The 22,340-nt window shown below is 33.3% G+C and overlaps 2 protein-coding genes across 2 annotated transcripts; both read right to left on the bottom strand.

Annotated features, from left to right (window-relative positions):
* Positions 1 to 8,284: 8,284 nt before the first annotated feature.
* LOC132551614 (uncharacterized) lies at positions 8,285 to 11,146 on the bottom strand. Its single transcript, XM_060215790.1, has 3 exons — positions 10,868 to 11,146; positions 9,393 to 9,837; positions 8,285 to 8,734 (listed from the first exon to the last, which is right to left on the bottom strand). The coding sequence occupies exons 2-3, from the start codon at positions 9,826 to 9,828 to the stop codon at positions 8,334 to 8,336; spliced, it is 837 nt and encodes a 278-aa protein (XP_060071773.1). The 5' UTR covers positions 9,829 to 9,837; positions 10,868 to 11,146; the 3' UTR covers positions 8,285 to 8,333.
* Positions 11,147 to 18,746: 7,600 nt separating this feature from the next.
* On the bottom strand, positions 18,747 to 20,057 carry LOC132551569 (acetylcholine receptor subunit alpha-like). The gene has a single exon (XM_060215723.1). The coding sequence runs from the start codon at positions 20,055 to 20,057 to the stop codon at positions 18,747 to 18,749; it is 1,311 nt and encodes a 436-aa protein (XP_060071706.1).
* Positions 20,058 to 22,340: the final 2,283 nt, after the last annotated feature.

Raw genomic sequence — 22,340 nt, 5'->3', positions numbered from 1 at the left:
AAGACTTATGATTTAACGGAATGCAATTTCTTTTTAAACAATACGCTTAAATTACTAATGTTTTATTTCGCATTTTAATTGTATGAAGTTGAGCTAAGGGTAAATGAAGGAACATGTGTTATTGACAGGTGATTTGTCTGTTGCCGTGTCCTGCATGTCACGTTTTAACATATTCGAGTAGTGGCACGGTTAAGAATATTTGGAAATCACCCAATATTGTAATTGATGTTTTGAAACTAGTACGCCTTTTTATATGGTATTTGACATTTATTTCAACCAATTTTTATTTTCCTCGGTCACCTTCTAGTTTTCAACAAGTTTTGCCCGAGCAGCATTGACGCGTCAGAGGAGGACGAAACAGCTGTATAATGCAGTTTTAAACACTTATTTCACTATATCGTATCTTACTTTAAAATTCTTGAAACATGGTATTCACCTGTGTATCTGTTGTACAATCTCCAAATATGCAATCCAATCTCGCGTGACAAACTTTTACTTCTAAACCCAATGCAGTGTGCTAGACAGGCCTACTTTTATGCCAATAATCTTAGTAACAAGAAAAGTCGTCATTTTCTCATCTTTTAGATTTATGCTCCATTACAGAAGCTCGTTAAGTTTATCCATTGGGTGGTCCCTTATCACATATTTGTAAGTATGACAAGAGATACATGTCACCTGTTAATATAACATCCTCAACATACAAATAGTACAACACTATTAGCATATGTTGTAATATAGTTGACACATATTTCGCTTGACATGTATTCTCATGTTTCCAAGCAGAAATTGGGATTTTATTTAAACATGAAAACAAGAATTTATACAATCACATCACCATGAAGTATGAGAAATATTCAAGGTATTTTGTCGAGTAAAGAATGTATGACAACAATATTTCATATTTAGAAAGGTAATACTCATCTCGACAAATGATTCTACATGAAATATATAATGTTGACTTTCTTTCTATACTTAAACTGCTGATGATGGTGCATACCTGTCTAAAACTCTGACGCAAGTGCCTTTCTTGTTATGGTATAAGGTCTTGAAGGTGCAAAACAAAACAATTAAATGTTGAATTGGATACTAAAAGGAATAGAATCAACTGTCGATACTGAACACAAACAACAGGCGTTAAGGTCATGACTGCCAACAAAATATCAGAAGGTGAAGAGGTGAAAGTGGCCTAGCCCGTTCTAATGTCTCTCTTAAAATCAGTAAAAGATATTATGTAAGTACCTATATAAAACATTAAGTGAACAAGCATGTCTTTTTATGTCTTTGTAGAAACTTAGCACTTTAAATTCGCTGTCAGATAGCCGTATGTATACGCCACCCTTTGTATAAGAAGGGGTGAGCCAGGGTAATATGTGTTCAGTTATACTCTACCTTTTAGAAATGCTGAGGTTTTTATGAAGTGTTAAAGGTACAGGAATGTCAGTACTTTAGCCCTCGAGTCGGCTTAAAGACAGCGTGTGTCACATATGTTTTCCTGTTTATAAAAACAAGAATAAATATGTTAATTTAGATGTTAACATGTCTACTACTATACCGAGATTTACAAAAGATTACAAAATGATTATAGTAGAGCTAACTGGTGAATTAAACAACATCATAACAGCTTTCTGACATATTAGCTCTTATACTTTGTAGTGTCAAATACCATATATATACAAATTGCGTAAGGACATTGCATCTCGATAATCATTAAAAATTGTTAACTTATGCCTAGATCACAGTCCTAAACAAATATCTGTAAGGCTTTGGCTAACATTTAGGTTAAGTCGTCCATTGTTTTTTTAGACATGTGTTTACAATAAAAACACGATTCTATCCTTCGATTTGACAACCCAGCCATTGACATATTAAAGGGATATGGTTTCAAACCAATGATTTAAGCTCCTTTTTACTCAAGCTTAAATATTACACAAAATTAGAAAATTATAAGTTATAAAGCCATGGCTTTCACATAGTGCTTTTTTATTTACACACTAATATAGTTCTGTATAATTAAGGAGTATGATATACCAGCTTGAGAACAATAACAACATTTATTCGTTGAAAAGACATTGATTACACCACTATTTCAAAACTGAGGATGAGCTAGATACCTACCCTACATTTATAAAACATAACAGGATATAGGAAAATCCGTTACCTGGATTTGGAATAGAAAGGTTGGTCTCTCACGTTTTCTTCCCTAGTCCAGTGATTGTCAAATAACAATTTGCTCCGCCTGCTACACAAACCGTGTCGTCTGCTTCGTAGTTGACTTACACCTCATCTCTGTCATTTCGTGTGTACGTAAATTGTATATGTTTTCTACGGCCTCCTAGGGTCGGGAGAGCACTCAACCATGGCGTCATTTTAGTTGGTAATTATTAGAGTGTAATGGTCTTGCCTCAGTAAACACTAGCTGTTGACTATTGCTAAAGACTTCAGTACATAAAATCCAACATTTCTATATATCACATAAGCGTGTGTGTATACATGCGACCAGGACTAAGGATTAGTTCTATAATATATACATGGTAGATGTGATGTTTAATCATCGAGACGAAGTATTGTAGAAGAAACTGAAGTTAAAACATGCTGTTAATTCGTTGTCGCGACTTTAATTGTGTGAAAGCACTTGCGTTAACTTAGAAGCAAATCACGCTTTGGAATGTATTCAGTAGTAAACTATCACATAAAACATAATAATATACAAACAATAAAAAAATAACATTAAAATGAACATTAATGATATCTTTATGTTGAAATTCTATTTAAACATTTTGTGTTTGTTCAGAGAGGACAAGACACAAATCGTCACAACAAAGAACCGCTTTCGCCCACGCGTCCCTTCAGATTTATTATCGACAATTTTAGTCACATGATCGGTCTGTTATTCAGTGAATTCCATGTAATATGTTTGTATATGCAATTAGTGGTGTATACAATGGAAAAGTTTCATTGGCTGCTACAGCCACTTGGAAATCGATTGTGATGTCATCGCGTGGGCAAAAAATGACGCGACAAAATGTCTGCCGCCGTTTTATTTTGTCCACACCTTATGAATTTAACACCTTTACATGTGTAACTTTTCTAAGCTATGTGATAAAAATGTATCTTGAATTAGTTTATTTTTTCATAGAAGATTTTATGGAACTCGCCTAGAAGTTTACAGTAAAATACTTCTAAGACTTATACACTTATACGAAACGAAATCTCTTTAAGATACCATGTATTTTGTCCATGTTGTGCCTGCAATAGAGTTGAGAATTAACCACACCTTCCAAGACTGCAATCAATGCAGTCGTGTATATGGAACATGCTAGTATGCCATATTTTTTCAGCATGATTAAAGTACATTCGTATATTTTGTAACAAATACATGAATGCTTTTGATAAGTTGAGAAAACGTGTCTTATGAATACGCACTATACAGTAACCAGGATGTGGTTGTAGCTTGATATAATCATTGATGTCATAAATAATTAAATATTTGCATAAATTACAACAACAAAAACACTGAGTCTTACAGGTGCATGTACATTGTATTTTACTGTAAAATACGGAAGCCTTAAATCAAATCAAATACGTGTATATTTTTTTCACAAGGGTCATGGAATGGACAATATATTTTTCTCTGTTATACACTTGACCATTGGTTAAGGACCTGATCAGTAAAAGAATGTAAAAGCTTTACTGCGGATAATACCAACATGTCAACAGAATCATTATCAAAACTAAACTTTAATAAAACTAGGGCAAAATGAAAAAAAAAACCACGAGACTCCTATAAGAGTACAATGAAAGTATTCTCTGATTATTCTGCACACTGTTGTTTTACTTCCTGAGAGTGTCAACATAAACATAAACATTACACTGTGTAGCATTAATAACTAACGTAAAGTTTTAGGTTGTTGTTGGTGTAAATGACAGTGTCTGTAAGATTTCTTGAGAAGTCCGCTATCCTACACAGGTCTGTTTTTATAAGTAACAACAGGGATACTTTTTTTTAATTCGCATACATGAGATACAATGTTTGCTCGTCGTTTAAATACGTTGTTGCTTCTTACAACAAGAAGAGGGAAGATTTTAAGAAATACAGATTAGATTTTAGATTTTAACACATTAGAATAAACACATACAAATCCAAGAACATTAAGGTTTTTCAGTGATTTATATATCGACGTGTTAAATATACACATCCTTGTATAGGTTTAATCTGATATGCCATAAATGTGTTTTCGACATGTTGACGTAAATTGTGCGTGTCTGATTGAAGATAAATTTCCATAAGGACCGCGTGTTTACTACAAACACATTTGAACACAGTCTTTCAGAGGAATGCCCATTAGGTAGAATTTTTATGAGATGTGTTTATTTTAAAATGTAATGGAATTACTTTTATTACTGTTACTTATTACTCTTGTTGTCTCCCCTTGTTAATATTACTACAATTCCCATAACCCCATCTAGATTTGCCCATATTCACCCACATATAACAGTTAGTGTTAAATAATATCTAGCCACTGTTACCAGCTGGTATCGGACAGACCACTTGAAAATCGAGATCGAGATATATATATGAACGAAGGAAAGATCGTATGTTCCGGAAGGATGTACGCCTTTTTTGACGACGCATACATATAACTCTGTGTTCATCAATTGGACACAAGCTTTTATGATCTATGCAACCGGGTTCAGTGAACATGCCATTTACAAGTTATCGCCAATGTCTACCCGATTACATTCAATTATCAATTTCTTATTAAATAAATCTCACCACAACTATAATTTATTTCGATATTTGCTTATCATACTTAATGACTTTCTCTTATCTTGTCATAGCTTACCTAAACCTTCGAATATTATCAGTACCTATAGTTATTTTCGTCGATCATAACTACAAATTAACGTGTTATTGACTACAGTATATGCATAATTAACTATAGTGTTTACCTTGTTAATTCATAACCATTCATTGTAAATTAAGGTGGCATGTTAACGCCAACAACACACCTCCAATGATTGTAAACAAAGTAAGAAATCGTGATATATCAATTCAATGATAAACCAATAACTATTTTGTTGATCATAGAGCTAATTTAGTATTCGATTAAAGAGTTACTTTATATATTAAAATTCATGCCGATTAATTATTCCGATAAGGTAACGACTAAACCGTAATTCTTGTCAGTCAAGGAGTACATCCCATATCTCATGCAATTTAACAATTTTAAACATAAACATTCATCGAACTATTAAGAAAATATGGACGAACACTTAATACTTTGCCCAAACAATTAAATGGATTTAATACAACGGCTGGTTTTAACGTTAAATTATACAGCATATAGGGTTTAGTTCCTATTTCCCAGGCACATAAAACTGTTTTCTGTACTTTTAATCATACGTTGTAAAGCATCTAAGTTTAGTTACAAGATTTTTGATATTGCACAAACCATGAACAGACTGTGAATGTGAAAATTACCATCGAAGTAAGTATCAACCAGACCGTAAACGAATTTGATAAAAAGAAAGATATAAGTTCATAGCTCACAAAACGATTAATCAATAACTTTTTTGTATAATCTCAAACTCATTCTTGTTATGTCTGATTTTCAACTTCAATCTCATTTAATACAAAATCATGAGAATTTGGATGCTGTTTCATTCCTCGTTATTCCATACTGTAGCATCTTCCGCTGGAATTTGTAGATAACATTCCATGAAATGTAATGACATAAATTCTAATATATCACCTAACTTTCTTTTGAAATAATTTTCGTACTTCAATAAAAAAAATATTCGTTCGTTGTAATTTTGAAAGTCAGACAGGAGATATATATATAATCAATGACGTCATTGACTACGTTTTATATTATTGTAAATTAACTCGTTCGGAATGTTTATACTTGACCGATACAAACCAATTTAACTACATAATGGCAACGTTTTAGTCGTTTTGACAAGTTTCTCAATTATTCAGTAACGCGAACGACCGAAAAGTTATTGACCTAGCTATTTTAACCCTAGGCGTTAGATTTTGACTTTAGTTAAATAGATATGATATGTAATCATCTTAATTTCTTAATCACTACCTATATCTATACAATATTACTTGGTATTGCAGTATATATAAAAGGATCAGATGTTGCCTAAGGGCCTTCTTACACATTTGTGGAAAGACGTAAGGTATTGATATCTCGCGAGTGTAGAAAAATGAGTTTTCATACACAAAGTTTAATATGTTTTAGGTCAGAGCAATCCCCTACTGTATTTGTACTGTGTACTTCGAACAGTAAGGTACTGGGTTAGTTTAACACGTTCGGATGAAATTTTGATCAATGATCAACATTTTTAATAAAACATTCTAACTATCTTACAAGCTGTAAACAACAGCTAGAAAGGTATTGGTGTTAATCAACCTTGCATGTCACATAATCAGACAGTATATCAAAGTCATTCTTGTTGTTTTGTACGCACACAGTAAATGTGTTTCTAGTGAAGAAAACAACAACACTATCCAAATGCTTTTTGAGATATAATGTCTTCGATACACACAGACAATTTACACGTGAAACGATTAAAATTTGCTGTAACTTACCAACGTTCACCAACTCAGACACATTCGAGAAGATTTTATTTCTATATTTTAGACGATAAGAACTCCGCAATGTATCATTTTCAACTTATGAAGTTTCTGACTTTAAATTTTCGCGGATTGATTGCTACGACGAACACCCTATACATTAATTAAACACGAAATTGTTCTAGCTAAAGCTTTATTAAGAGACGTGGAATCTGTGTGAAACATGTTGGATTAAACATGAAATGTGTATCAACATTTCCCCCTATAACAACAGTGTAGAACAGGAAATTTAGGTAATAAGAATATTACAACTACACACTATCTAATAATGCATGATGCTTGTGTTGTTGTCCCAGGATTTTAGGATATTATGCAATAAACCTGGGTAGTTTCTCTCCCTTTTCTGATACATTTTCGGAAAATAATAATTGTTCACATATCATAATTATAAAACAGTCATATATCCATGTGAAGTTTTTGACATCGAGTCAACATGTAATGTTCAACATGAAGATTTCATGAAAATGAACAACATTTGGAACTTTTCAACTTAGATTTTATGTACTAGCATCGTATTCATAATTGTAATACCATTTGGTATTTGTAAAATTTGTCATTTATTTAAAGCTAGATTTCCGTTTCTGGAAGGAAGTCTTTAAAAGAAACTTTTTTGGTAATCACCGCATGGATAACAGATACTACAGGATGTTTTTAAAACTCACCTGATCATTTTCTCTGACCTACAATAAGATTATCGTATATACGAATAGGTGTGTTGTTTACCTTTCTTATCCATTGTGGTATCTACATTTTGTGTGATAGTAAGAAACATCAAAATCTTTTTATCACAAAACAAGCCATGTTTACCAAGTCAGAATCAGGCTTTTTTGTTTAATCTGAGATACGCCAGGAGACAAAATAATATTTTAGAGTATCCTTCAAAAGGTGGAATTTTTTGTCGTCCAGTGTTGTCGAAGGGCTCCATTCCTGTCGAACGTGCGCAATAAAGATTATACCACTTTGTATATAGTAATTCAAACGGCACGTTGCACTTGCCGCTAACTCATAAGAGCTGCTAACCTGCTTCGCTTACCCTAAGACTTTATTTACATACTACGGTCTATAGATATTGTTTTTAAAACTCTCACGAGTACTTCATTGATTATGTACACTCGATTGGATCAATATTGCCAACAATATAACGTTTATCTTACATACAAAAACACACACTCCTAATCCAATTGCAGAGACGGCAAGATTTTGATTTGCATACTAACAAGGTTTTTGTATATGATCAAAATCTATACTAAAATTGCACATTAAGAAAGGTTTTAGCTCAGTGATTTCTATATCATAGTTTATATCATATTACATTGCGCTGAAATTCATTTCAGTTGAACGTGTTGTCCTAAACTTTTGTTGCATCTGGCTTTATGAAGTAATATTTATCAATATCTTTTTTTTTTTTTTCATTTTTTCCCAGGATGAGATTCATCAGTTCGGGACAAATATATTTGAGTGGATATATAAACATTTTTAATTAAGACATTAACCAATGTTCTTGGAAGAAATGAGTCTTTCGGAAGGAAACCAACATCTTTTTTGCAAATAACAATACGCCCTAGTCACAATATCAACAAATAAGCATACTATTAATAAAGTCGTTTAAGTGGCGTCGTGCTTTAAAGATGAAGCTGGAGATGAATAACGTTTGTTTTAATGTAATCATTAAATGAGAATACAGATGTTATCACTGTTTAGCTGGAAACCTGTAATGGTCATTTAAAAGACAACCTATTGAAAACTCAGAGAAAAGAATGTCGGCTGCTTGATATCCGCTTGCAGCACAGCATATCACTATGGGAATGAAATGCTTAGCGGTAGGATGGGCCTTTGAAAATGTCTTCACTTTCTTGTACTCCAGAAACTTTTGTTTCCTCTCGGCAGCGCTGTACTTCGAGTTTGACAACACATCATGTATCCATTTTTTGAACGGTTCTGCCCACTCTAAACCTGCCGGAGATATGCCTCCATGTGTAGTGAACCCACTGCCTACAACCATTACATTTTCTTTACTCAGTTCTGAAAGTGCCTCGCCAATCTTCAGGTGCTCATTCATGTCCAAGCCCTTAAGGAGTGACACTTGAACGACTAATAAAAAGAAAATGTCAAAGGTTAAATGTAATATTATGGTCTTCCTTCATCATAGTTATCATTTGCACAATATTGTTCAATTTTTATTATTGTTTATATTGTTGATAGTTATCTGTTCTATTTGTTTCAATGTAGAAAAAAAAAAGAAAAAAAAATGTATTCTGATTGAACATATTATATAAGCAAAATTGTGAAAGATTTATCTCCCTTACAAATATTTCATTGCTCTCAAGAGTGTTCTCCCTTGTTTTAACATCATCATGCTTTATATCTTTCAATTTTGTGTAATTCTTCTTAGTTCAATGTATGATTACTATATATACACTGAAAGAAAAGGGCACATCTTAAAATGCTGTAATACTATATAGACAGAAAAGTAAAACTCTAACGATTTTCTTCCCAAAGGATTTTATACATGAAATAGAATCAAAAACAAATCTTATCCTCTTCGTTTGCTTCAACGAAACACATGTAAAGATGATCGGGGATTAAAATGGTATATGGTAAACACACTAAATAAAGAATTTCATAAACTATGAAAAGAATTCAAATGAAAGCATTTGTTATTAGTTAGAATCTACCACATGGGATTTTATATTACGTTCTATGTATAGAAATAGAATCTATTTCTATGAATATTTATAAAATATCATACCTGGTACATTTGCTTCAGGGAATACAAGTTTCAAAGGGACAAATACCCCATGATCCAGTCCTCGTTGAGTCTCCTCTCTGCATGCGATCCCTTTTGCCTCTAATAGTTCTTTGGTCCTCCTTGATATATCCAGATCCCCGACCACCGGCCACTGAAGTTTGTATGTCTCAGGAGGAAACCCCCCGTAGTCGTATAATAACGAGTGCTTGTCCTTAGTGTTGATAGTGCAAGTGTCCTCTTTCCAATGTGCACTCAGAACAACCAGAGCCCTGGGAGTTTTGATCTGATGGTCTGACGCGAAGTTTTTCAGAACTCTTGCAGCCTTGGAATCTCTGTCTAAACCTTTCAACATCGGCGCCTGTGAGGCGTCTATATAAAAAGAAGGTCCGGCTCCATGAGACAGGAATATAATTGGTTGCACAGAATTTGAAGACATCTTCCTGTCCTGAAATATTTAACAAGCGATACTATTCTACAAATATAACAAAATCTGACGTCGTTAAGGATTTATTTCACCAACAAGCCATTATAAAATTATCTCGACTTGACATGTGCTGTCAAAAAAGACAGAAATAAAATACCAGTATGTCTACATAATCTTCATTCAAGCTCAATTCGATGGAATGTTGGCATTCTAAAATTAATTTCACGGAGGCCTTCGAAAAAGTACAGAGATAGTTATATTTTGTACCAAGTGTTCCGGAAGAGTAACCGTCCTCTACATCACCGTCGACACTTGCCATGTAAATTTCGGTCAGTTTAATGGATTTATATTCGACATGAAATGAATATAACAAGAGCTACAGTTTATTGCTGATTATATTTTATGATATAAAAGAACTCTATTTAATACAAATGTGTATATGTTTTCTATCATAGTAGTGTTTAATATTAATGAATCGAAAACATTATATGTTAGTATGTTTATAAAACACTTATTCGAACTGACGTCTGCAATCTTACGTGTATCAAACCCGAACTACAGACAAGAGTTATTGTATATATCAGGCACTAAAATTTTACCAATTATCTTTGCTGGCCAATTACTCTGAACATGTCATAAAAGTCTTAGGTGAATTTCCTTAGTAAAGCATATTCACAATATCTGTATTTTCAACCTGATGTATTGACGATATAACTTTAGTTAAGACATCTAAGTGAGTATCTGGGGTAGATGTTAAAGTTATCTTCTACTTGTATTTGTCTTTTAAGCTTTTCATCCTTCGTATATACTTCTCATCGATGCAATGGAATTGTTTTCGATGTTTAATAATCTAAATCTCGTTGACGTCATGAGAGAGGTTACAAGGAAGTATTACACTCATTTGCTATTGTGTTGCAGCAGCTTCACAAAAATTAAAATAAAATAAAAATAAACGGATTCGAGTAGATCTGAGGAACTCAAATCATTCAGACATATAGAATATACACAAACCAATCAATTTACCGATATTTTAGGATAAATGAATACATACGTGGTTTGAAAAGCTTATTTATCCATAGTCTGTGTTACATTTGAGACATATGACCGTCTTAAACTTGAAAATCCACAAAACGCTGTTATATATTCGCTGTTCAAATGTGTCCTCATCAAAGTATGCTAACGAGCTGAGTGTAAGCTGTAGTAAAGATGTTTTGTTTATGTTCTAATTATTGAACTCGCGTAGCTGGCGAAAGGCCAGTGCCAGTGGTAGACTAACTAGGCCTATGTAGTTCATCGACACCATTCAGGTGTCTATCAGGTAGTCCTACATTACAATAATTCCGTTAGACCTACTCAACAGATACTCTATATTTGAATGTGGAAATCTTTAGACTTGAAGGAGGGAAATAGATATACCTTTTCCACCATTTTATTAAAAAAAAAATGATATCGATATCCGTACTTCCTGTTTGTCTATCGCTTATTCTTGCCTGGCAGCCGACAGTCCTGAACTTCAATGCTAGATGATATTTATAGGGAATCTTTATCACAATAAGGCCTATTAGTAAACTGAATGATATGGTAGTTCTTGGTTTTATATATTTTGTTCTTCTTTTGCATTTAAACAAGTTTCATTGGAAAGATTATAGTAAAATATTTTGTATAGATTTCCTCCATCTCGTGACAAAGGGTGGAATATGAGATGCATTCAACTTGATATTTTTAATGAAAATTCGATATTAGATAACTTTAATTAACATCAAGATGCATGTCAAACCTACTCAGTTACTTTCTTCTGATGCAATATCTTAATATCTACATAAACCGTGATAAGTAGCCATTGTTAGACTTGGATCTAAAGTCCATGTACGTGTGTTTCTACAATATCGATAAATAAATCAACTCAATCAATGCATTGGATGTATTTATTCAAATCTATCAGCTAAGTTCAACTAAATGTCTCTTGTTTGACCATACTGAAAAAAAAATGAAAAACTTTTCAAAGATAAATTTTTTATGTTAAATTTCATATATTTACATATTTCTACCGCATAAAAAGATGAGATTTCCCAATAAAGTTGAACACTCGAGTATTTGTTAAGAATAACTAAGAACACTGTGTATACGCCATTAACTCTCAGAGTTACTGACAGTACAGCAAGCTATTCTTACTCATAAAAATTTTAATAAAGTATTGGCAGATGATACTTCACATAAAAATCTAGGTAAAACACCTCTGCAAACAAATCAACTAATTTTGAAAAACAATATTTTCCCATAAAATAACACGTACGTGATTTGCTAATCTGATATGGTGCTAGATTATTTAACGTCAGAAACAAGCATTCGTCTTTACATTTAGAAAATCTCAAAGAAACTGTTATCTGTTGGATTGTGTAGCCATCAACGCACCATACAATGTATAGTAAATGTGTTTTTGAGTCTATTCTAAATGTTGCACTCTCTGACTGGTAAGATGTCAATGTAAGACTTCCTTTGACATAATTTAAATATGAATCAATTACTTGTGTAAATGTCTTTTCTTATGTTGTTTCCCATCGGTCCGTGTAGGACTTCCTGATCAGTTAGATAGTTGTAAAGTCGTCCATAGACCTCTCGGCAGCCACACAGGTTCAATATTTAGAACATAATCTTTACTATGAGCTGTACTGAGGTCGATAGAAAGTTATTGGAGACACTTTTGTAAACATGTTTCGTTGATAAAACTCTCTATATATAAACATGTTTGGTTGATCTCAGCATATAAACAATCACTTCTATATATAAACATGTTTGGTTGATGGTGTACCCCTATCTATATATAAACATGTTTGGTTGATAATTTCTCCCTAACATGTTATGGTGTACTATCTATATATAAACATGTTTGGTTGATGGTTGTAAATGTTTGGTTGATGGTGTACCTCCCTATCTATATATAAACATGTTTGGTTGATGGTGTACCTCCCTATCTATATATAAACATGTTTGGTTGATGGTGTACCCCCCTATCTATATATAAACATGTTTGGTTGATGGTGTACCCCCCTATCTATATATAAACATGTTTGGTTGATGGTGTACCTCCCCTATCTATATATAAACATGTTTGGTTGATGGTGTACCCCCCTATCTATATATAAACATGTTTGGTTGATGGTGTACCTCCCTATCTATATATAAACATGTTTGGTTGATGGTGTACCCCCCTATCTATATGTAAACATGTTTGGTTGATGGTGTACCCCCCTATCTATATGTAAACATGTTTGGTTGATGGTGTACCTCCCTATCTATATATAAACATGTTTGGTTGATGGTGTACCCCCCTATCTATATATAAACATGTTTGGTTGATGGTGTACCTCCCTATCTATATATAAACATGTTTGGTTGATGGTGTACCTCCCTATCTATATATTGTTTGGTTGATGGTATATAAACATGTTTGTACCTCCCTATCTATATATAAACATGTTTGGTTGATGGTGTACCTCCCTATCTATATATAAACATGTTTGGTTGATGGTGTACCTCCCTATAAACATGTTTGGTTGATCTATATATATATAAACATGTTTGGTTGATGGTGTACCCCCTATCTATATATAAACATGTTTGGTTGATGGTGTACCCCCCTATCTATATATAAACATGTTTGGTTGATGGTGTACCTCCCTATCTATATATAAACATGTTTGGTTGATGGTGTACCTCCCTATCTATATGTTAGCATGTTTGGTTGATGGTGTACCTCCCTATCTATATATAAACATGTTTGGTTGATGGTGTACCCCCCTATCTATATGTAAACATGTTTGGTTGATGGTGTACCTCCCTATCTATATATATATAAACATGTTTGGTTGATGGTGTGGTGTATATAAACATGTTTGGTTGATGGTGTACCCCCTATATATAAACTATATATAAATATAAACATGTTTGGTTGATGGTGTACCTCCCTATCTATATATAAACATGTTTGGTTGATGGTGTACCTCCCTATCTATATATAAACATGTTTGGTTGATGGTGTACCTCCCTATCTATATATAAACATGTTTGGTTGATGGTGTACCTCCCTATCTATATATAAACATGTTTGGTTGATGGTGTACCTCCCTATCTATATATAAACATGTTTGGTTGGTGTATGTTTGGTTGATATATAAACATGGTGTACCTCCCTATATGTAAACATCTATATATAATATACATGTTTGGTTGATGGTGTACCTGCCTATCTATATATAAACATGTTTGGTTGATGGTGTACCTCCCTATCTATATATAAACATGTTTGGTTGATGGTGTACCCCCCTATCTATATGTAAACATGTTTGGTTGATGGTGTACCTCCCTATCTATATGTAAACATGTTTGGTTGATGGTGTAAATTCATACATTTTCCCTTTATTTTGCTTTTTCTTTAGCACCTTGCCAAACCTCTGGCCCTGGTTGAACTAATGAGTCATCGAAGGAGGGGAAAACACAGGTATTTGTAGATATAGAAGTGATTTAGCTTACAGTAGTTACAGTAAAATTAAATAACTGGATTTCAAAAGCACGTCATTCAACAATTAACGTGATAGCTATTGAAAAGCTAAAATTTTTGGGAGGTGGAAATTTCGCAAATTATCTTCAAAATTATTACATATACAACTTTCATATGTTTCATTTCTTTATTTATATTTTTTTCAGTGTTCATAAATACAAGGTTAATGATAATAATGATTCATAGGCTCATCCATTCTCGGTACTCCAGTGGTTCAATCAATTTCGCTATCTGCACCTCTGGAACATGTCAAGGGGCAAGTGTGGTAATTTACTTGGTTCCAGGAAGAAAATCTTATCAATCACGATTTTATATACTCATTTTGAAGATTACGAAGGATTGACGGCCATTTTCAAAGCCATTATAATATACCGTTTTGAGATTCGTTTGATGTACATCAAAAGAACGAACTAGTCTTTTCGTCCTATCCACAAGGTGTCGCGCATGGAACCTTGAATTTTGCCATGACATTTTCCAGGGGTTCAGAGAGGGAAAGTGATGGTAACCTCTGGAGTATCGAAGATGAGAATCATCAGATGTATTGACCTTGCTTAATGTAAATATAACGTCTACTACAAACGTCAAGCTGACCAGTGCTCAAAGAATTACAAAAATGTAGCAACTGATGTTGCTTATGAGAGGTATTCACGATTAAAAATGTGTTCCTGTAAGTTCTAACCACAAGGGAAGTAACTCGTACAGACAATAAAAGCGAATGAATTTTCAGATTTTAAATATTTTTAGTGATTTTGATAGGGTTGCTAAAGAAGGAAACAAGAGAAGTGAACATATTATTGTCAGTGTTTACAAACGATATTTTCTATTACATAAATCATTACTTGTAATCATCCTTATTTCTATGCATGAACATGTACTGGAGAACATTATTGAATGTTGATCTGGGGAACATAATTTAATGTTGATCTTGGAAATAATTTAATGTTGATCTGGGGAACATAATTTAATGTTGATCTTGGAAATAATTTAATGTTGATCTGGGGAACATAATTTAATGTTGATCTTGGGAACATAATTTAATGTTGATCTGGGGAACATGATTGAATGTTGATCCGGAGAACATGATTAAATATTGAACTGGACAACACTATTTTCTTACCATAATTAAGATCTCCGCCATGCAGAGGTTTTGTCATGAAGGTATACATTGGTTATGTAACATTCAACAAAAACAAAATCGTATACCAAAAGCCCATATCTGGTTTTATCGGTAGCCATTGTGATCATTTTAGTATCCTCTTCCTCTTTCACGACAGAAAAGAGACATGAATGTTTTATTGCTTTTTGAAAATTCAAAATAATATGATTGTATCGTCTCCTTTTCTTTGAATTTTCAAGTTGCTAACCATTCGTTTCCAACAGGATGCTATATGAATGTAAAAATAAAATTTCTTCGCCCACACAGGAACCGGTTTATCGTTATCGTTTTTGTGGTGGATTTTCATTTGAAATATATTCAATACAACTGTGCCGACGCTGATGCCAACCAACGAGAGTAATTAGAGAAGGGTTGTGATTATACAAACATCCGGTCACTCACCACCATCATAGGCGCCCGTTCTCCTGAGTTAAATGGAAAAGTGAAAACGACAGGAAAAATGATATCATAACACTTGTCAGAAGATTCATGTGACGTCTTTTGATAGTAAAGCGACATGTCAATTGATTCCGACCAAGGTTCTGTTATTGAAGTTAAAACATCCCATTTATTCGTCGAAAAATTAGTAAAATGCACAGCAGTGCAAGGTAACTTTATTTCAGCTGGTTATTAATGAACCTTAATGTACCTAGTCTTAAGCTCGCACGTTTGTTGGACGGATATCTATAAACATCTGGCGAACGTGCTGCTGTCAGCAAAACACCGGTTAGCCATGATAAGTAGTCATCTGATTTTACAATGACTTTAAAATGTTTGTAACCAACTGTTAAAATTAATCTAAAGTTTTACATCAAAACTTCTGGAAGTCGTATTTTGTTCTGTCGAAAAGTTGGTTACGTATTTCACTTGTCGTTTTCCAAGATATGATCAAGAACAGGAAAGATGTGGTTCCTGCTACGCCTTCAAAATCGTTGATGGAGACAACTTTCAGATGAATGTCAACAGTGACAGGTTTGGATTGATCCTCTTAAGGTCGAATGTCTTAACGGAGTAATTTCGGAACAAATTCTATAACAACATTTGTATTGTATTCGTGTCGACAACGTTATCGCATAAAAACCGCGAAAAGTAGTGATAACAAAGACCCGTCTTATTCAAATCCTTTACCAACATATTCAACTAGCTGTATTTCTGACATAAATTTGAATGACCCTGTGACCCCGCCTCAATAAGAACCGTTGTGCTGGTGAAACAAAACAAAATATAGTTACCCAGCATATCCCTAATCAAAACCATCCTACAGTGTTATCTAATAAAGAATAATTAATGGCTATATTCAAGTGTGTGATCAATATTGACAATGGGTCTATACATTTAGCGTAATTAGAACGACACTCAATTAAGTGGGTACAACTGTAAACACAAGAAAGTAACTGAATATCCAATCGCTTTCTGAATTAAATACAGACAATAGAAGTTGGAAGTTCGATATTTTTCTTTCGAATGGTATATATCTGTATTTAGATAAATTCACTTGGTAATTATCAGACAATGTCGGGTTCATAAATAAACACTATAAACATGTCTCACGTTTGGCTCCAGTCATATTTCGAAAGCAAATGTAAGATAACCAACATTAACCAAAGTAAAATTATAATAACAACTATAAATAATGGAAATGCTTATTCTTAACAAATCGTCTGGCGTATTCAGATCATTGTAGACAATTTATAACAATCCACAGTACCGCCACACATTGTGAAAGAACTTATTACACGGGTTGTGTCCGGTATAGTTAAGCCAGCCGCATGACTTTGTTCACTTCTCAAAGAGCACATGACTGTCATCATTGTCATTAGGGTAATTGCGCCAGATTGAACATAACATTTTAAGGTATTTAGTATCCACAGGAACTATTTGGTATCCATCATGTTTGAACTACATATAATGCATGTATCCTCTCTCTGTTAAAATCATTAAAAACAACTGGATCCGAACTTGAAATCAATGCCAAGAGGGCACAATATGAACAGCAGTGATAGTTGCACGGAGACCATAGATTGGTACAATATGAATAATAGAAATATTCGACTGAAATTGTTCTGATAACAAATATCTGCAATACGAAAGGGTAAGATGATATCAGCATTATTAATCAAATACCTCAAATATTTTTTTTATAATGTCACCGTACTTCGATACCACTGCCAAACATTGTATGACAGATAAATCTATAGTTCCGAAGCATTTTGGTTACATATGAATGCTGCTATAGCCGAAAATTTCTTTAGAAGACATGTAACTTATTTAACCATTTTTCATTTCTGCATCTTCATACAGCTACGCACTGATTAGACATTTAACAAATAGCGGTCTATGTATTATTTAAACGAATAAATAAAGAGTGTTGTCCTTGTATGCTACAAGACATTCAATACCGATGGATTCATAAGCACATTAAATATAAGATTTTAGTACATTTAATATTGAATTTTGGTACACTGATATTGGATTTTAGTATACTAAGTATTAGATTTTAGTACATTAAATATTAGATTTCAGTACATTAAATATTAGATTTTAGTGCTCAAAATATTGAATTTAAATGCATAAAATATAAGATTTTAGTACATGAAATAATATGTTTTAGTGCAAAAAATATTAGATTTTAGTACATAAAATATTGAACTGAAATACATGAAATATAAGATTTTAGTACATTAAATATTGAATTTGAAAACATAGAATATTGAATTAATGCATAGAATATAAGATTTTAGTACATTAAATATTACATCATGAAATAAAAAATATTGAATTAATGCATAGATTTTAGTACATAAAATATTAGATTTAAGAACTACATGAAATACATGAAATATAAGATTTTAGTACATTAAATATTGAAAATAATAATGAATTAAGATAAGTACAAAATATTAGATTTGAGTGAAAATAATAATGAATTTAAGATATTGGATTTTAGTATATTAAATATTAGATTTAAGTGAAAATAATAATGAATTTTAGTACACTGATATTGGATTTTAGTATATTGATATTGGATTTTAGTATATTGATATTGGATTTTAATACATTAAACATTGGATTTGTTTCAAAACCAAGATCAATTCATTTTTCTTCTTGACTGTCAACAAAATCTGTAAATGAAAAATGTAAAAGTTTTGACTTTCAAGCATACATCCATTCTCAGAGATGAAAGAAAAATATGTTCATTTCCAAATGTCGGCCGTTTCAGTGTGCGATTATGAAATACGAAACGGTGGCAACAACTGTGATGACTAAGAAGAGGACAAAGTACAGCTTGTCAACCACTTTCGCCACCATGTGCCAGGTGACTTTTTCCGACTGATGATGGAAATCCGTGGGTTCGTTGTCAGCGGGAGGTTTCTCGTCGACCTGCGATACAGATAGGATGCTGGTCTGAAAGAAGTCATTATTCATTTTCGAAAAATTCAGGTCCTTGTTATCTGGTCCATTTGAGTTGATTTCAGTTCCTACCGGTTTAACACTAACATTTACATTCTTGCCTCTTAATTTATTTTTAGAGAATAAGTATAATTTCTTAAGCCATTCAGGAACAGGTTCATCGTCATCGTGTTTGGTGTATGTTCTCATCTGAAATATATTCATCGTAACGATGATGACGCTGATTCCAACCAATGAGAGTAAGTAATATGAAATATAAGACATGGGCTGTGACGATGCAGGCATTCGGTCACTCACCACCGTCATATACACAGTGAAGGCCAGTAACACGGTGATGCTATACGACGCCCGTTCTCCTGAGTTAAATGGTAAAATAAAAACGAACGGATTCACAAGGGCCAACATGATGACTGGTATCACAACACTCACCAAGAAATTCAAGTGACGCCTTTTGATGGTTATATAGTAAATCGCCATATCAAATGATTGCGTCCAACGTGATGTATATGAAGCTAACACATCCCATTCACTATTGACAGAAAAATAATTGAACAACATAGTTGAAGAAGGTATATTAAGCTTCACCTGCTGACTCGAATATCCCCAGGGATTCAATTGCAATGAGCACGTTTGTTGATCGAATGGGTATTTGAATACATCCGGTGTACATGTTGCAGTCAACAATGCACCGGGCGCCCATGATACATGTCCGTCAGAGGTTACCGAGACTATGAAATGTTTGTTAGTAATGGGTTGAAATTTATCTGCTGGATTACATAAAAACATTTTGGGCAGCCATATTTTGTTCTGTGGAAACGTTACTGATGTTGTATTCCCGTATGATGTGGAATTCCATACTAAACTTTCGTCTCTCCATGATATGTACAAAATGGTGACCATCGATATCGTCCCTGATACTTCGTCAAAGTCATTTATGGAGACGACATCAACATCAATGTTCACAGAAATGGCTGTGGATTGGTCCTTTACTGGTCGAATATCCTTTGAATAGTTTTGAAACAAATCTTGCAACAACAATTTCGTAAGCTCCATAGTAGTTGCTTCGACAACACGGCCGCTTGTAATTGCGACAAGCATAAATAAGAAAAGATCCATTTTCCTCTAACACGTACTTGATGTAGTGGATGGAATTCCCTCTGCTTGTGTCACTTTCACTGAGTGATGAAATTCATCTACTGACTCGTCTTTGACCCACTAACAGATGGATCTGTGTGTACCAACATTGATCGACAAGAGGAACACGCCTAAATGGAAGCTCAGACCAATATTTACCTAATATTCGGCCTGCACGAGATTAATTACCGTTTGCCTTAATTAGTTAATCAATTAAGTAACCAAGATCTATATAATCAATGGACAATTGAATGAAATCAGAAAGATCATTTTACTTTCAGCTGTTAATCGATGAGTGTTATGCTCGAAATTTCATTCCTTCAACGCTAATTCCCGCAAAGAATATCTGATTTATTTACGATGTCAAAAGTTTCAGGCTACAGTGTCGAACCGTGACCAACTTTCCTTGGGTGCTTGCTAGATTCAGAAAGCCACATAATGTGATATTTTACTTGTTTGATGTCACTTTTTCCCAGGGAAGACTCATTAATGAACGCGCTTAAGGTTTGAGTTTGTAGGCTATGACATTTGAGAACTTTGGTAAATGGATCTGATTTAACACAAGAGATTTGTGAATGGAAATTACTTCATATCATCACGAAACTATGGTTATCATGCCAAGTTAAAAGATCTTGCGGTTATTCCGATATATAAACAAATCATATGGATATCTTTTTCCTTTGGTACCTTATAGGCTTCATAATGTTTTATTTCCTGGTACGATTTGAAGTTGGACTTGTCTGATGCTAGGAAGTATGTATTTTGTAGTTCTTTAGTTGTTAATCTGCATGGCGGGTATCGGTAAGGAAGTAAAAGAAAACCGCGTTTTTCCCAAACAGTTTGGTATTATTCTTGTTCTTTTTCTGTATTAATATTTGTTTTGTTCATAGTTTGTCATAATTTTACTGAATTTTAGTTTGGATTCAGATTCTGTTAACATGTCGATATTTTCCATTGTTATTTTTCCACCATATAAGGAACGTCATATGGGTGTAAATGCATTCGGACATTTGTTGACATCCCTACAGTATATACCGAACAACTTTCGTATGAGTTGTTTATCTGCGTGTAAAACAAAGCCTTACAATTAAAACAAACATGGGGTCACCTGTCCAGGCACGTTAATTTTCTCCAGGTTCTCCTATTTCCCCTAATGGTAAGACCCAACTTGAGCTTCCATTCAAGTCAAGAAGCGATTCAAAACACAACTTTACATGCACTGCTGTACACAGAAAAAAATGCTCGTTTGTTTGCCTGTTGGATTACGTTGTTGTATACCTTGTTCTCATTTGAGAACGTGACATAAGACGCTTACTCTTTCGGAACACCTGGTCTTATTCTCCTTGTATTTTTTCATGAGTCTCCGTATAAATCATTATTTTTGTTCATATTTTGCCCTAGAGTTATGGAAATGAGTTTGAGTAATGATTATGTTGCGGTTGGTATTTTTCTAAAAAACTTTTTTATGATACAAGACAAAGAAAGACAAAACAAAGTCAATTAGTCAATAAGTTTTATTGTTTTAACATAAAAGGCATTATTTTACAGGTTACACTAAAAATATCTTGACAGAAAATAACATCAAGGAATGTAATATGAATAGAATTTTTAACTCGACAAACTTATAACAAGAATGGAGTGTATTTCATTACATTAATGAAGCAAATATGCTAAGATTTGATATTAGTCAATATGGTTAGCAGTTGAGACTTTCTTACTCTGACATTCACTCTAATACATTGGAAACGTAAGATCAATGGCATTGGGCGATAAAACAATTGTATCTTTACTTAATGCTAATATGTACACTGTATGTAAACATTTGTAAAACAGTGGAGAATGAAACTTTAAGTTGTGCCGAATACAAAGTAAACTACCACAATATTTTTTCTGTACAATTCTTATAATTTAGCATTGCAATTTACAATTCAACGTAACAAGTTAAAAAAAGGAATCACCATTCATTGATGAGCATGCTTTTCAATGTAAACTTATCAAATCGTGATAATTAAAGATATTTACCTTGCTCTAAACGTTACAAACTTCCATAATTCCGCTATATTCTCTTGACCTACTTCTTCCTCCTTTGACATTTCGATCATAATTATTATAGAAAATATGTCGAGTTACCGTCTGTATCATTATAACTATTGTTTAGGAAACAATTCTTTAACTTAAAACTGTCTAAATGCCTTCGCTATTTGATATGAAAATATACAACTGAGTACCGACCAGTTCCATTAGAAATGATAACGTTTCATGTTA

Source organism: Ylistrum balloti, unplaced genomic scaffold (assembly GCF_031769215.1).
Source record: "Ylistrum balloti isolate Yb309-2 unplaced genomic scaffold, AGI_CSIRO_Ybal_v1 Utg370208, whole genome shotgun sequence".
Classification (NCBI taxonomy): domain Eukaryota; kingdom Metazoa; phylum Mollusca; class Bivalvia; order Pectinida; family Pectinidae; genus Ylistrum; species Ylistrum balloti.
This window is presented reverse-complemented; position numbering and strand designations above follow the sequence as displayed.

Bases quoted from the DNA above. Each gene is read 5' to 3' on its own strand.
- LOC132551569 (XM_060215723.1), bottom strand. From the start codon at position 20,057: ATGGATCTTTTCTTATTTATGCTTGTCGCAATTACAAGCGGCCGTGTT.
- LOC132551614 (XM_060215790.1), bottom strand. From the start codon at position 9,828: ATGTCTTCAAATTCTGTGCAACCAATTATATTCCTGTCTCATGGAGCC. The intron at 8,735-9,392 runs GTATGATATTTT...TCTTTTTATTAG, and splicing joins CCCTGAAGCAAATGTACCAG to TCGTTCAAGTGTCACTCCTT.